The following is a 14,482-nucleotide window of genomic DNA, read 5'->3' on the forward strand; positions in this document are numbered from 1 at the left end:
TCCAGCAGGATGACTAGTGATTTAGCCTATCTAAGCCAGGGGCTTCAAAGCCCTTGCTGCCTTTGATATGCAACCCCAGCTTCCCCCATCCCTGGGAGATGCCACAACCTGCCCTGAGGCCCAATTGGCACCAGAATAGGCAGGAGACTAGCTATGCAAGTAGGCACCTCCAAACTAGTCACACCCCTAGGGTGGCCTACCTGATGTGCTTCAATAAAAAAGGGTTCTACCATCTTGTTTTTGGTAGAATTAGAAACTCTGCGACAGGGTTATCACCACTCCCCAAAGAACGTCACTTAGGGGGTGTAGAGACCCCAAGGGTAAGTAGCCCATTGGCTACTACCCTTAACACCCCTAAATTTTATATTTAGGTGGCCCCTTAACAAATGGAACTCCGATTTATCTGCCTGAAAGAAGAAGACGGACAGAGAGGAGACGAAGATGAGAGAACTGTGGACCAGCATTAACTTTGACACTGACTCGTCCAGAAGAGGAACAGCCTCCCCAAACCCTTGGAGGTCTACCTTGCACTTCCCCAACCCAGAAACATCTCCCTTAGAGTGGAGGTTCCACTCCCCTGCACCAGCAGGCACTGACTGCAGCTGCCCGGTACACCGTTCTGTCGACCCCCAGCCCCACCCCCACCAAGGGAGAAACACCCCAGCAAGTTGCCAAGTTTGGAAACGCCAAGACCCCCAGGAGCCACCCTGCACTAATACATGAGGTACTGGAGCCAGTTGCAAGCACTAATGCTTGTTTGTGTTCAGTCTGAACCACCAGAGCCACCAAAACTTGCCTGCACGTTGAGGGACTCCGAGAGCCCCACACTTAGAATGACCCTGATGTGTTTCTTTTCCCTCTTCTGCAGGAACATCGAGAACCGTTAGAGCATCTAACTCACCGACCCTCTGGACAAAACACCGCTGCACCTGGGTGCCACAGCCCGGGCTCATGCATGTGAACTGATGGGGATCTGTGGTCCTGTGACCCTCTAAAGCCAAGCCCACAATGGGTTCTGCCGGACTGGTCCCCCAGTCCCACAGTGCAGCCTTTTTCTTACAAGTACTTTTCCCATTCACTGCAACAAGTAGTGTACAAAGCTTCCGTCACGTAAAGCACTTCTGCACCTGGCCACCCCAGGGCAGGTAAACTTGAACTTTTGGTACTTCCTTTGGCCCCTATTTACCTTAGGTCCAGACGAACAGTCCTGTAAGTGTACCTATGCAATGTATGTTTCTCCCATAGGATAACATTACCACATTCGAGGCTCATGCCTCAAATCTGACACTGTCATTTTCTTCTGTTTTTACGGTCAAATTTGATAGCTTCTATAGTACTACCTGATTCCGATAAGCTTGGTGTCTAAAATGATATAAAAGCATGTTATTTTTCTAAATTGGTCTCAAGTTTCTTCTTGAGTGCATGTTTCACTTATTGACTCTGTGTATTCAACAAATGCTTAAAAGCACTACCCTCTGATAAGCCTAAACTGCTCACCTATACTACCACAAAGAGAGCATTTCTGATAATATTCATAAAAAGCCACCTTCCTACATTCGCTCCGGCAAGAAGTGAAGCAATCCAAGTCCCTGGAGTGTCCCCATCTGCGGGTGCTCTCAGTAGCTCCCATCAAAGTCAAGCAAGTTGGTTACAAGCAGACTCAGCAACTGCACTCAACAGCCAGGGGCTCGCCCGGTCACGCTTCTATAGTGATCAAAGGTTTCCTGCGCTTTCTCCTGTGGGGTAAGTGTTCACATGCTCCCGATGGAGAGAGGATGGCTACAATGATCCTGTTCTTGGTCCCGCACTCGGGTGAAGATGCTCCCATGGCGTCCTCACTTATCCAACAGGGTCGAACCAGTCGTAGTCCTTTTTGCTTAAGGAGACCTACGAATCACCACCACTCGCTGTCCACGGGCTCCGGCTCAGTCAACACAGCAAAGTTATCCACAGCAGTCCCTACTGACATATGAGGTTGCTGCACTGCTTACAGCACCAAGCTTTGGCCCTTGCCAAACAGCAGTCTTTCATGACAGCTGTCCCTTCTGGAATATGGGGTTGATGCAGGGTATCGCGCAAGGCTATGCCCTTATCGCACAGCAGTCTTTACCATGACGATCTTGACGGTGGCCTTCCTTGGCATATGGGGTCTACGACTCCTGCACACGGGCAACAACCTGATCAGAGCAGCAGCGATTTCCTTGCATAGGAACTCCACTCTGCAGGGCTCGCCTCTGGACCATGGTCCCTTACAGGGCACACTGGTCTTGGCAAGCAGACAGACGCTGGTGCTCCTGGTTCCAAGATAGGTTCCAAGGTAGGTGCTCTTGGATTCCCTCCACCTACAGCTAGTCTCCCGGCAGGGGCAGGTAGACTAGCAGGCCTTGGCTCCAAGTCCTGGTCACAGACAGAAGTCTTACAGAGCTTCTCCTCCTCATAGCCTGTCTGGCTGCTTGGCAGGTGACATTTTTGGGGTGCTCAACCTCCCCTTATAATCCATTTTCAGACACCAAATGTGATTTAGGGTTAGAGTCTTTGAAGTTTTATGTTGGGTTCTGCTTCTGTCAAAGTGCATACTCCTCTGCTTCCTCTTCCTCTTGAAAAGCAGTCTGTATCAGCAGGGATGCCTTTACGAAGCTGATAGCCCCACAAGACAAGAGTTCACACCTAGATGTCTCCTTCAGTGATATTGTGCATCAAAAGGTTCGCCCAGGGCCTCCCAGCCTACTCATGATTCTCTTATCAGTCCAATCTCCTACCTGAAATGTGCCCAGGCGCCTTCCTTGTGACCTCTCTGAATCAAAGAGTACCCGGTGGCAATCCACAAATCTCTGAGGGGTCTCGCTACCTCGACCCTCCAATTAGTCTACCATCCATAAGCTCACATACAACCAGTATATGCATACAGCATACATGCACTGCACAGTACTATATCCTCCATTTATTATACCATTCAGAGCCACACATACATCCAACACTTGTATTCAACATAGGTGCACAGCCCAGCATTGTATCCTTTATGTATTGTACCACTCACAGGTACATGCACTTATCCTGTCCGTACAGCACAGCATATATCCTTCACCTACTGTACTACTCTCAGACATATGCACCTCCAGCACATGCATGCACCATACACTCACTACTCAATGCTGCATTGTTCCTTTATGGCACCCTCCCCAGGCACACTGCACAGATACCCCACATCTGTGCAGCATTTCACACCATTCTGATGTAGACCAGGGTAATTTAAGCACACCGCTGTGGAACTTTAAAAAGTGAGTAAGCGAGCCTGTAGGGCTCAATCCAGTGACACAGTTTAAAAATTGGCTGTTCACTCCTATTGGTCACTACACGGTATGATGCCAACAGTCCGCTTGTGCTGCTTAACTCATGGTAAAGCCAGTAGCCTTGCACCACTATGAGGGTAGCACTTTGGGCTCCCCTCTAAGTCCAACAAGACGGCAATCCTTGAGACCGCTCTATTTCAGGGCGCGCACCCGACCCTTGGTTGCCTATGACAACGAAAGTCAGCATTAGGGGCCCAGATATCAGTATTGTTAGGCACTTCGGGCAGGGGAGTACGTCCATTACCATGCAGATGACGTTTTCGTCCCTAAACTTCTTTACCACCGAAGAGCCACCTCTCAATGAACATGTTGACAAAGTCAAAAGGACTCTCACCATCAACATGAACCCTCATCAACAAGCCTTTCTTTGTCGATGAAGTAAACACTAGTGATGACTTAACCACAGTTAACGAGCTCTCTGCTTTCGCCTTTGTCAAACTGTCCGTGGACAACTTAATCTTTGCCAGTAATTAAACAGGGTGATATCTTTAGTGTCTTCAACATCAACTGTCTGGCCTCTGCTTACGATTTTGCCACTACAGTCTTTAATGGTGTCACCTGTACTCCTACAACATCAAAATTCTGCAGCATGCTTCTTCAGGCCAAGAAGGGAATGATAAAGACCCAGATTGAATCGCATGGAAGCATTTACTGCGATGAGAAAAACTTTCAGATAATCAAGCAGCTACTATTCCAAGAGACTGTAAACATACAATATGTGGATTATGAGGAAGATAAATATTTTGACAGATTTCACTATGAGTCCCCAAAGGTACAAAAGGAAAGACTTTCCACAACTCCCAGTGGTACAAATACAGTTTGAGTTGTTGAACTTATTTGAGGAAAATCTGCCATGTTGGACACTTCTGAGAGAAAATCTCTCGTCAAGGTGCACAAATCTTGTAGGAAGAGAATAATCTACGTAGATGACCCACATACAGACTGCCTTTGTCTTAATCCAGGTCATATAATTCAGGACATATCCCCTCAAAATGTGACATTTGTTAGACTTTTTCCCATGAAGACTCTAAAAGAAAGATGGTGATAGTGAAGGATAATGCTGAAGGAAAATGGTGGAGATGGTGAAGGATATTTGTCAGTGGTTATGTCCACCATCCGATTCCACAAACTACATCAGTGCCAATTTTAGCAGTGCAGCCTTCAAGTCTTCATCTGGAATCAGTATCGCCTCAAGCTGTGGTTCCTAGTAAGAGTGGAAACATTCAACTGTTTTTTTTATGATTATGATAATGCAGATTTTTCATTAGGTCTAACACCATCAAAGGATTTGAAATGGAATCAATATATTCTGCCACCGGCTGCCAGTCCTGCGCCCATTCTGAAAGAGTCGCATTTCAGCATTTTAGTTAGCCAATTTCTACAGCAGGAAAGTCTTGCTTTCACGTAGATTTTAAATAGAAGTTGCATGAGCATGCCCCGTCTGTTCTTATTTTGAACCAGATTTGAGAAGAGGGTCAGCAAATTAAGCAAAATCCAGCAACAGTATCTGTTAATTTGTCCCAAATAGAGAACAAAATAAGACGTAAACCTCGGCGCCTGCTCGCATAAGGAATCCGGTTAAAACTGAGTTGGTAGTGTCTGCACATTTAAGGGAAAAGGTAGGATTGCATGTACTAGCGATTCAACCTACTGGCAGCAGATGCAGTTAAGATTGCAAATGCGTCGGCCATGGGGCTAGATTTTATAGACAGTTGTGGAGAGATCTAGCATCTTTGCTCAACAAACTACTTGAGGAGGAAAAAAGCAATTGTATGAAATGGAGAAAGGGCTTTGTCATCTTTGATAGATACACTATGGTTGCTTCTAATTGCACAAATGCAGCTGTAATACGACGTTATTTTGACTAACGAGCACTACTTTCAAACCTTAAGTGTATTCAAGAATAATGAATATGCCATTTGACTGAAAAAATGTTTTTGATAATAAGGTAGATGACACACTTAAATCAATAAAAGTATTTACAGAGACATCCAGGGCTCTGTGTTTTTCAGATTAAACGGCCCTTTTGCAATTACAGGCATCAAAATAAAAGACCCTTTCAGAAGGGAAACTTTTTCGATTCTAAAGCATTGCAGCTACTATGGAAACCAGCCCACAAAGGCAGCGCAACCAACCAAACTGATCCAATTCAGGAGAGGGAGTTAGCCATCCAGTATGATAACAAAGGAGGAAGAGCCTGACCTTCCGAGAACAAACTGCCAGTGGGAGGAAGGATGTCTCACTAGCTGAAAAACTGTAGAGAAATCCCATCTGCTGCCTCTGAAAAAGCAACAACTCTAGGATCTGAAGGAATTGTCAGGTGGTGTCTGAATTAATAAACAAGGGAGCTGGAGAACATGCACCGATTTCAGAGAGGACTCTAGGATTCTGCCCAGGGAGAATTGCAGCCATTTTTGGAGCTCAAGTTTAATGTATAAAGAAGTAGATTTTCAGTATGATAAAGCTCCAAGAGATCTTGCTCTTTCTCAGGAAAGGAGATTTTCTAACATCTCTGGATCTCGAGGATTTGCATTTTCACATGGTAATTCACGTGAAGCACAGAAAATATCTGTAGTTCATAGCAGCAAGCCATCATTGCCAATTCAAACGTCTCCCTTTTACAAAAAATCGGCACCTTATGTTATATGGAGTTTTATAGCGCGCTCAATTACTACTGGAGTATCCTTCAATCTTCACAAAATGCATGACTGCTGTAACAGCATATCTGCTGTGGAAAGCTTGGACAGTTTATTCCTTCTTAGGTGACTGGTAAAACTTCTCAATACTGCAACAGTAAGACCAAAAACAGTGCCGAAATTTACGACCTTGGGTTTTAGTGATCAACACGAGAAAATCTGGTCTGTTCAACCTTAAAGATTTCGGTCTGTAGAGGCTTCATTAACAGTGTGGGGAGCGCACATGATTGATTTGAACACAAGTGGCTTTTGGTCAAAGAAAGAGAGCAAGTACCAACCACATCAACCTTCTAGAATTCAGAGCAGTGAGATTAGCCCTCAAAGCGTTACTCCCGGTGTGTCGTACACACGTGTTGATTCGTAAAACTACCACTAACACCTTGTACTACATAAAAAAGCAAGCGAGAACAAGATCTCTGCCCTTGTCAAAAGAAGCTTAAATCTGGTAGTGGGCAATGAACATCGAATTTTCAGCACAGCATGTTCTGGGTGTAATAATAGCTGAAAAGGGGGGTGGTAATGGGGCAATCCAGTGCTCAGTCTGTGTTTTCCCCCAATGCTTTACACTAGATGTAAGTAGTGCTCCGAGGGAAAGAGTGTCAACCCAGCACCCTAAAAAGTCTTGAACAGAATCCTAAGCCCTGAGCACATACATACGAGTGTCCAAATAAAAAAATCTTCACGTCTTGCTCCTGTTTTCAGCCAGACTTCATTTTATTCTGGTCGTCACAACAGCCTCACATCAGCTAGCCAACACGTGTTTTATCTTAAGGTTTAGTTACTTTACGTCTTCTTCAGGGCTGGGATAAGTCAAACAGTACAACTTAGTCTCAATGTACACATAAATTAATCTACGTAACACCAAGCCACTGTTGATGATCACACTCAAGATCGTGGATACTGCGTATTAAAGAACCCTGGGACAATACTGCCGTCACCCTAGAGCCTGCAATTCAGGTATGGTATACTCCCAAACATCCCATGTCAGGTGAAACAAGCAAAACATGCCCATTTTGCTGGCTACATACACAAGAACCATAGTGTTTGTAAAGGACACTGCCACCAGGAAAGTAAGTGAATCACATCATGCAGTGAAGTGTTTAAAGAAGAACCCGATCTAGAATCGTGTGCTGTAACAGCACCAAAAAAGAAGAAAAGATAACTGCTGTCAATTCTGGTAGGCCTAAATGGTGGAAACACTGAAGCGTGTGACAATTAATATACAGGTACATAAGAGTACGTGTCAAAAACCATAGTACTGGATTCAAAAATGTATCCTGCACCTACCTCGTATATAGAACGATCTTATCAGCTATGTCCTATCCAAGTCTCAGTCCAGGTAAAGTAGATACTCGTGTGTCTTAATGGCGACACTTCCTAGAATATAAACAAATATATATATACATCTATCTAGTTCGAGATACAATCACTTAACACTTGAAACGTAACCAGTACAGCAAGTAACCTGTTAATCTCTCGTGGCTCTACCATGTATTATAAGAATTCGAAAATTCATGCTAATACGCATATACATATATCTGTCAAGTTCGTGATAAAATGACATATCACATCAGCATGACCAGTACAGCCTATTAAATATAAAAATTCTTGTGGCTGTATTACCAAAAAAACTAAAAATCTATTTTAATGAGCCAACTATTTCTTAAGGAACCAAAACAGTAAAGCCTGAGTAAACAGTCCCAGAAGTGGTAAATGACTATCACACGTCATGTTTATTAGACATTTCAAGCTGGGGCGAGACTCCATTAATTGAACAAGTCTTACCTAAGTATTCATCAGAAAATGTCAGGGTGCCATGATTATTGCGAATGAATTATAACCAAGAGTACTCCATACACGAGACCGCGTACCATAACAGCCAACTTGTAAATAGTGTCTTAAAGTGTGGTCTAAAACCCACAAGCAATATGTAAACCATCCCGACTCCCTGCGCACTGCTAGCGTGAAAGCGCTGCACTTAAATGCAACGCTTTTACGCTAGCATCACGCAGGGAGGCGGGCTGAAAACAGGAGCAAGACTTTTTTATTTGGACACTCATATGTATGTGCTTAGGATTCTGTTCTGGGTGTATACAATATGGCGGACAGATTAAGCAGACAATTGACATATTCTTTTGAATGGGTTTTCTAGAAAGCCCAAGTATAAACTTTTGTATTTCGAAAGGATAATCAAGATGTTCTTGAGAGGCCCTTTCAAAGACTTCTCTCTTGTTTGTTTGTTTTTGTACTTGTATAGCGCGCAGCTACCCGGACCGGGTCTCCCAGCACTTGTACTCATACCGCTAAGGAACCCTTCCTGGTTTTCCTTGTGAAGTGTCCACTCCTGGGCACCCCCATGGTGAAACCAGGCATTCTCGCGCTGTTGGGGCCGTTGTGGAGATTAAGCAAGCTATTGCCCAGAGTTGCAGCATGGGACCCATGATTAGAATAGGCACTGAGGCGAGAATATCCGGTCAGAGGAATTTGGGCCCGAGGCGGGAATCGAACCCTGGTCCCGGGCCAGAGCTCTGCATCAAGGTCTGCCACTCTAACCATTGAGCCATACTTCTCCACAGTGGGATTGCCACATAAATGGGAGCTCAGTCCATTCCTGACAGCATTGATGCACGCTCCCTTCGAACCAATTAATAAGTCCGATATAATTAGCAAATTGCAGGCTCTTTCTTTAGAAGAACCCTTTTTTGGAGACAGTCACCGTAAACAACTAATTAACCCTGAGTTCATTCCGAAAGTATCTACTACATTTCATTTTTACCTAAACATTGCGCCTTCAACATCTTTCCCAAATGTAAGCACTTTGGCTGCAAGAACTTTACATTCATAAGATGCCTATATATGTCTCCCATTGTACGTTCGGGTTCCTGTTCAACGGATCAATTGTTTGTGGCCTTTGGTCCCACTAATGAAGGCAAGCCCACTACGAAGCAATCTTTGGCAAGATGGATTGTTGCGTGCATTTCTTTGGCCCATGACATCATAAACCGACCATTAGAAAGAAAAACCAGAGCGACTTACACCAGGGATATGGTGTCAATAATAGCTCTGTTTGCAGGCACTTAAATACATCTGCAAAGCAGCTACATGGAGGACATCTCAAGCTTCCACCAAGCACTTCTGCATCAACAGTGATACTGAAAAGAAGGTGGTGGTGGGGCAAGCAGTGCATTTCAAACCTTTTGCCCTAAGTTAAGCCTCTTGTCCGCCACGCTCTGCTGTATTTGTCTTGGTTGAAATTGGTATTGTAATCCTAATTCAAGCATGTGCAGCTATGAAAGACCCAATGTTGGAGAAGGATACACAGTTAGCAGTCGCTCTGGTTTGCTCTGTTGTGGACAAAGAGTAAATCTGGGTAATTAAAATCTGGTGGATATTTGAGGGTGTGGCTGCGGTGGATTCAGTTTCTTAAAGTCAGATGTTATATGTGGTGTAGAAGTGCTCCAGATCCCTGAACTGTGACCTTGCAGCCCATGACGATGGACAATGCAAGAATAAGAACAACCAATACAGCCACTGTTGTCAACAACTTGTTCTTCCTCTGAAGTGCACAGGATGCCAAGATAGAACGGAATGCATCATCACGAATAAGTGGTTTTGAGTAAGGTTGTTCGATCTCTAGGAGCATTGGTCTCATTTAAAGTCACTGCCTAGGTGAAGAGCGCCCCGCCCCCCACCATTCACTTTTAAATTCAGTAACCAGGTTGCTAATTGCCAATGGTAAATCATTCTTGCTGTGTATGACAAGGGAAAAGGACACACTTTACTGTACACCTAATAAATGTAGCATCTATGTCTTTATCAACAGCCTGCCTCTTTCTGGGTACCTGACCTCAGAAGCGAGTTGGTTAGAGGGATTTCACTAGTGACTTAGACTTTGGGGTGAAAGTCTTACAATCACAAAGCAAAATGTAGCGTTGGCAACTTTTGAGCTTGGTGTACAGGGCCTATTTTCTGCAATCTATACACATTCAGCTTTACAATTCTCTAACCTCGGTATATAGAGCCAGTGATTTCTTTCTAGTAACTGTTACCTAATTCTTTACACAATGTTTATTTAAATGAGGTGTGGTTTTGCTGAGTTAATTTCCAAATCGGTTCCCACATCCTATGTATGCACACAGATATAATTTGTAAATCACTCATAATTCTGCAGATAATTATTCAGGAGACTGTCATTCTCATTGGAGGACAATACAACCTATCCGGACTGTCACTGTCAATGCTTCTTATTACCTAAAATAGCTAAACATGCCTTCTTCTATCCGCAATTGTCACCTCCACCTCTGAACACGTTCAACAGCGACACAGAATTGACACTGCTATAGGCCATTATCTTCATTTTGCTCCAATCGCAGCTACTGCCCATTCTAGAAAGCAGTGCGGGGGAAAATGCATAAAAAATAAATGAATGTACACTTATGCTCCCTTGCCGCGTCTTTCTGCACTGTAGTTCCCATGAGCACAGGCTCCCAACTCACCATGCAATACCAGTGCTTCTCTCGCGCTATTACTCCCAGCATGAGAGAAGTACTGGGATTGGGCAGAGCAGGACAGTTTCACGCTCCAGCTCCTGAGCCCTGCAGAAGATATCTCCATGGAGATATCCAAGTGTGCATGCTGGACGGACGTGGACGGTTGCCCAAACCAACTTGCGCAATATAATCAAAAAGAAATCCCTCTGTCTGTATGCTGGTATATATTGTGCTAAAGAGTCACTGATACATTAGAACAGCTGTACGACCTTGGCCTTCCAAATTATGAGGCAAAAAACATAATATACTGAAAAACCACATTTATTAATTTCGTTTCATCAAAATGATGAAGAACATGATCAAAAAAATTCAAGCACATCCGAAGTCACACACACACGACCTCTCAACCAATCCAAACAAACACATACCCAAACATACTCTAACATGCAAACCGACATGTGCACTTTAAGTGCCCACTACTCCTCCTCCCCCCTGTTGGTGGTGGTGTGCCCTGGCACCGCCCTAGACTCGGTGGACTCTGCAAACCTGGCGGAGTCAATGGAAAATAAACATGATCATAAAAGTGTTTTATTATGATTTTAATTTGTCATTTCCTGCCTTTAAGTAGTGGGGCGCCGCTCCTCCACAGTGGCGTAATGAAACTTGAGGGGACCCACCTGCAAAGTGCATGACGGGGGCCCCCTCCGACCACACTCGGGAGCTCTGTTGACAGGGTACTGGGCTGAAGTGGCCCCCTGGAGCACAGGCCCCCTGCACCGTGGGGGCCTTTGTTACACCCCTGCTCCTCCGACACGGCGGAGGAGCTGCCCCTGTTTTGCTCTGCCTACATCACATAAATCGATGTATGTATAAACTTGAACTGTCATTTATTTCTCTCACATGAATGTAAAAATGTCATATGCGCTCAGTTTCCCTGTGTGATGTACAAATGCCTTTTCCATGTAAATTACATCAACTTTCTCTGGATTAATGTCCATGCTGTGCACAAATCTGAACCAATAAAACAAGCATATATACTGGCAGTCTATTACTAAACGTTAAAAGCGATTTATGGGTAACCATTATAAAAGGTTTGTTAATTGGCATGGTCTGTTATCTTTTTTCAGAAACATCACTACAGAGAATTGCCCCCAGAAGTGCAAGAGACATTGGGCTCCATCCCAGATGACTTTGTGTGCTACTTTACATCTCGTTTTCCCAAACTTTTGCTTCATACTTACCATGCCATTAAATCATGCTGCCACGAAAGACCATTTCAGCCTTACTATTTTCAGGAATCGTCTGAGAAGAGGATCTCTACAGTTGAAGCTACACACGATTGTGTTTGACAAAAAAGGAGTCCATACTCCAAGACCTACATTCCAGTCTCATGGACTGAAAACAGTCTAGTTTAACAGGAGTAGCATCATTGTATTTGAGGGCAAAAGGAACCGTCTCTCAGACAAATCAGTGCCTTGTACAGTCTGCTGCTAATTAGGATAATCTTATCAGCCTTTGGAGGACCAATGGGCTGTCTTAAGTATTGAGAACAATCATCATGGACGTTACTGTGATGCTGCTGTGAAGCAAACCATCTAAAACTGGAGCGCAAAGGAACGGAACTGACCTACCTACCTTTGATGAGATAACCAATTTGAACTGTTCTTTTTATTTTTAAGTATGCATTGGTGAATTTGTTGGAGGAGCTCAGGACTGAAAGTTTTTTTAAATTCATGTATGCTTATCCGGACCTAATATTGCACTACTGCCTTTTTGTGTGTTTTACAGTACTTGATAGTAAAACTGTAATCTTAAATGGAATGATGAAGAGAACTTCTTCAGAGAAGGTAGCCTACTCCTTAATGGGGCGTCCTGGTTACTTAACTCTGATAAATTATGTCGTCAAGCTTGTGATTAAGTGATGTGGCTAAATGATATTTCTGATTATTTCTTGTGTGTTAATAGTATGGTGCCAGAACATAACCAATATTAATTCCAAACCAATTTAAGTATATATCATAGGAGATTGGATTCACCCTAGAGGTAAGTCGGGTTGAGATGAGCGATCTGTGTATTCTGTGTTGAAATCAATTCCTTTTTTTCAACGTTCTGATATTGGTAGCAGCCTCAGGGCACCATTCTGTTTAGGATAGTGGGTTTGGCTTGTTTTCGAAGGTGTAACATTTAAAAAAAAAAATAAGGAATCCGTGGTATTCGATTTGTACACTTAATCAGTAATGCTGTGCCACATCCGTGAAAACTGTTTGATTTACTTAGAATCTAATCCTGCCAATGTATGTTTGCTGGGTGTCCGGTTTTATTGCACTGATCACCAGCACTACAAAAGATGCAGTCTATGGTGAGCAGGAATAGTGGTGCACTATTTAGAGGGCAGGTTGTATTTTAATAATGACAACCAAACTTAATACGACTAGAAATTCAGCTGGTACAGTGCTCCGCTGTCATCCGGCTATGTTTGTGCTATGTTAATACAACATACATATTATATACCGATTGGATAAACAGGACACCTTTAAGTGCAATAGAAAACATTTGTGATTGGTGGATCAAATTTGAGAGATGTACACTTGTGGTTGATAATTCTGGAAAAGTCTATCATCCTTTAGATTACAACATCAATCTAAACCTTTGATTGGTATAAAAAACGCAGTTGTTTCCTAGAGTTAGTACACAACTTCTCACTTTATTCGGAGGTTGGTTAAGGACTTGATTGTCTTGATTATGTCTAAAATCATATTTTTTTCTGTAACTCCTAGCGGATTTGCTGCTGTACATATTGGCAGCTAATGGCAAGTAAACAGGGCTGCTTATTTTGCTAATAGATTAACACAATCTGTCATCCAGGATGCAGTATTGCTTCTCTGTATCTATTGAGGTGTAATGGGATTTCTTGTCTACATTTTTTACAGAATGAACAATATGTTCAGATAATGGCAGGATGGGTATAGGTGTAATACGTATAAAACATATGCATTATTGTTCTTTAGTTGTCTTTTTTTTTATTTATTTTGTATATTTATTGATATTTAATTTTTACTACAAGGTTTGTCAAATTTAAATTGTAAATTTTTTAAAACACCAGAGTTTTCCAATCTGTTAATTTTTAAAAACGGTTATTACTGATAAGAGAGGTAATACTGTATCTCTAGTAGTCTAATGTGATTGGTATGTATTGTTATTGTTAATCAATGTCATATTGTTCCTGGGAGAAGCCAATGCTTTTATGTAACTGCTCCACTATGTCTTAGTCTTGTCAGTTATGAAAAGAAAGTGTCTACGGTTGATGAGTATTATGTTTTTAAGCAGATATTGGGATCGGAAAGTGAAGTTTTACATGGTATGGGAACTATGAAAGCAAAATGCCAAAATATGTAGGTTAGAATTTTTTTTTAATTGTTAACTTGAGGAATTGCAGGACTGTGTCCTTTCCTTTGATGCGCCAGAGCATATTTCATATTTTTATATTGCTAATGTAATTTTTTTTAATAAAATTTCTCTTGAAAAGTGCTCAAAACAAAAACATATATGAAAAAATAAAAATGTTTATTTTATCTCTTGTGGTCCTTAATTACAGTGTAACGTGCATACTATCTTCTCAAAAATGGTATGTAATGTAGATCTGTAATATTTTGTATGGTCACAGACGGTATTCAAATAAATTCCGAACCTCTTCAAATAATTTACCTTTTTAAAAATGCATCAGTTTTTCTGATGCTTTGTGAGAACTCGCGCCTGCAGTTTCGAAGCCTGTATGCTGACTAATTATGAATGAAGCAGCCATTTTAGAACCCTATTGCTTATTGCATATTCTATCTTTGTTTTACTGCACCAAGATGGCTGCCACGTTTTGAATCAAAGTGATAGTCGACATATGTTTACGTGCAAGTTATTTTTTCTCTGCGAGGGAAAGATAGACTCTGAACTT

At 42.6% G+C, this 14,482-nt stretch overlaps 1 protein-coding gene across 2 annotated transcripts in view; it reads left to right on the forward strand.

The window, feature by feature from the left end:
- The window catches only part of ERN1 (endoplasmic reticulum to nucleus signaling 1), a 673,999-nt gene extending 659,891 nt beyond the window's left edge, over nt 1-14,108 (forward strand). For both annotated transcript variants that reach the window (XM_078654351.1, XM_078654350.1), the window contains exon 22: nt 11,664-14,108. In XM_078654351.1, the coding sequence (XP_078510477.1) occupies nt 11,664-11,885 (222 nt within the window). In that variant the 3' untranslated portion in view covers nt 11,886-14,108. The remainder of the gene's footprint in view (nt 1-11,663) is intronic.
- Nucleotides 14,109-14,482: the final 374 nt, after the last annotated feature.

The sequence above is a fragment of the Lissotriton helveticus genome, chromosome 7 (assembly GCF_964261635.1).
Source record: "Lissotriton helveticus chromosome 7, aLisHel1.1, whole genome shotgun sequence".
Taxonomy (NCBI): domain Eukaryota; kingdom Metazoa; phylum Chordata; class Amphibia; order Caudata; family Salamandridae; genus Lissotriton; species Lissotriton helveticus.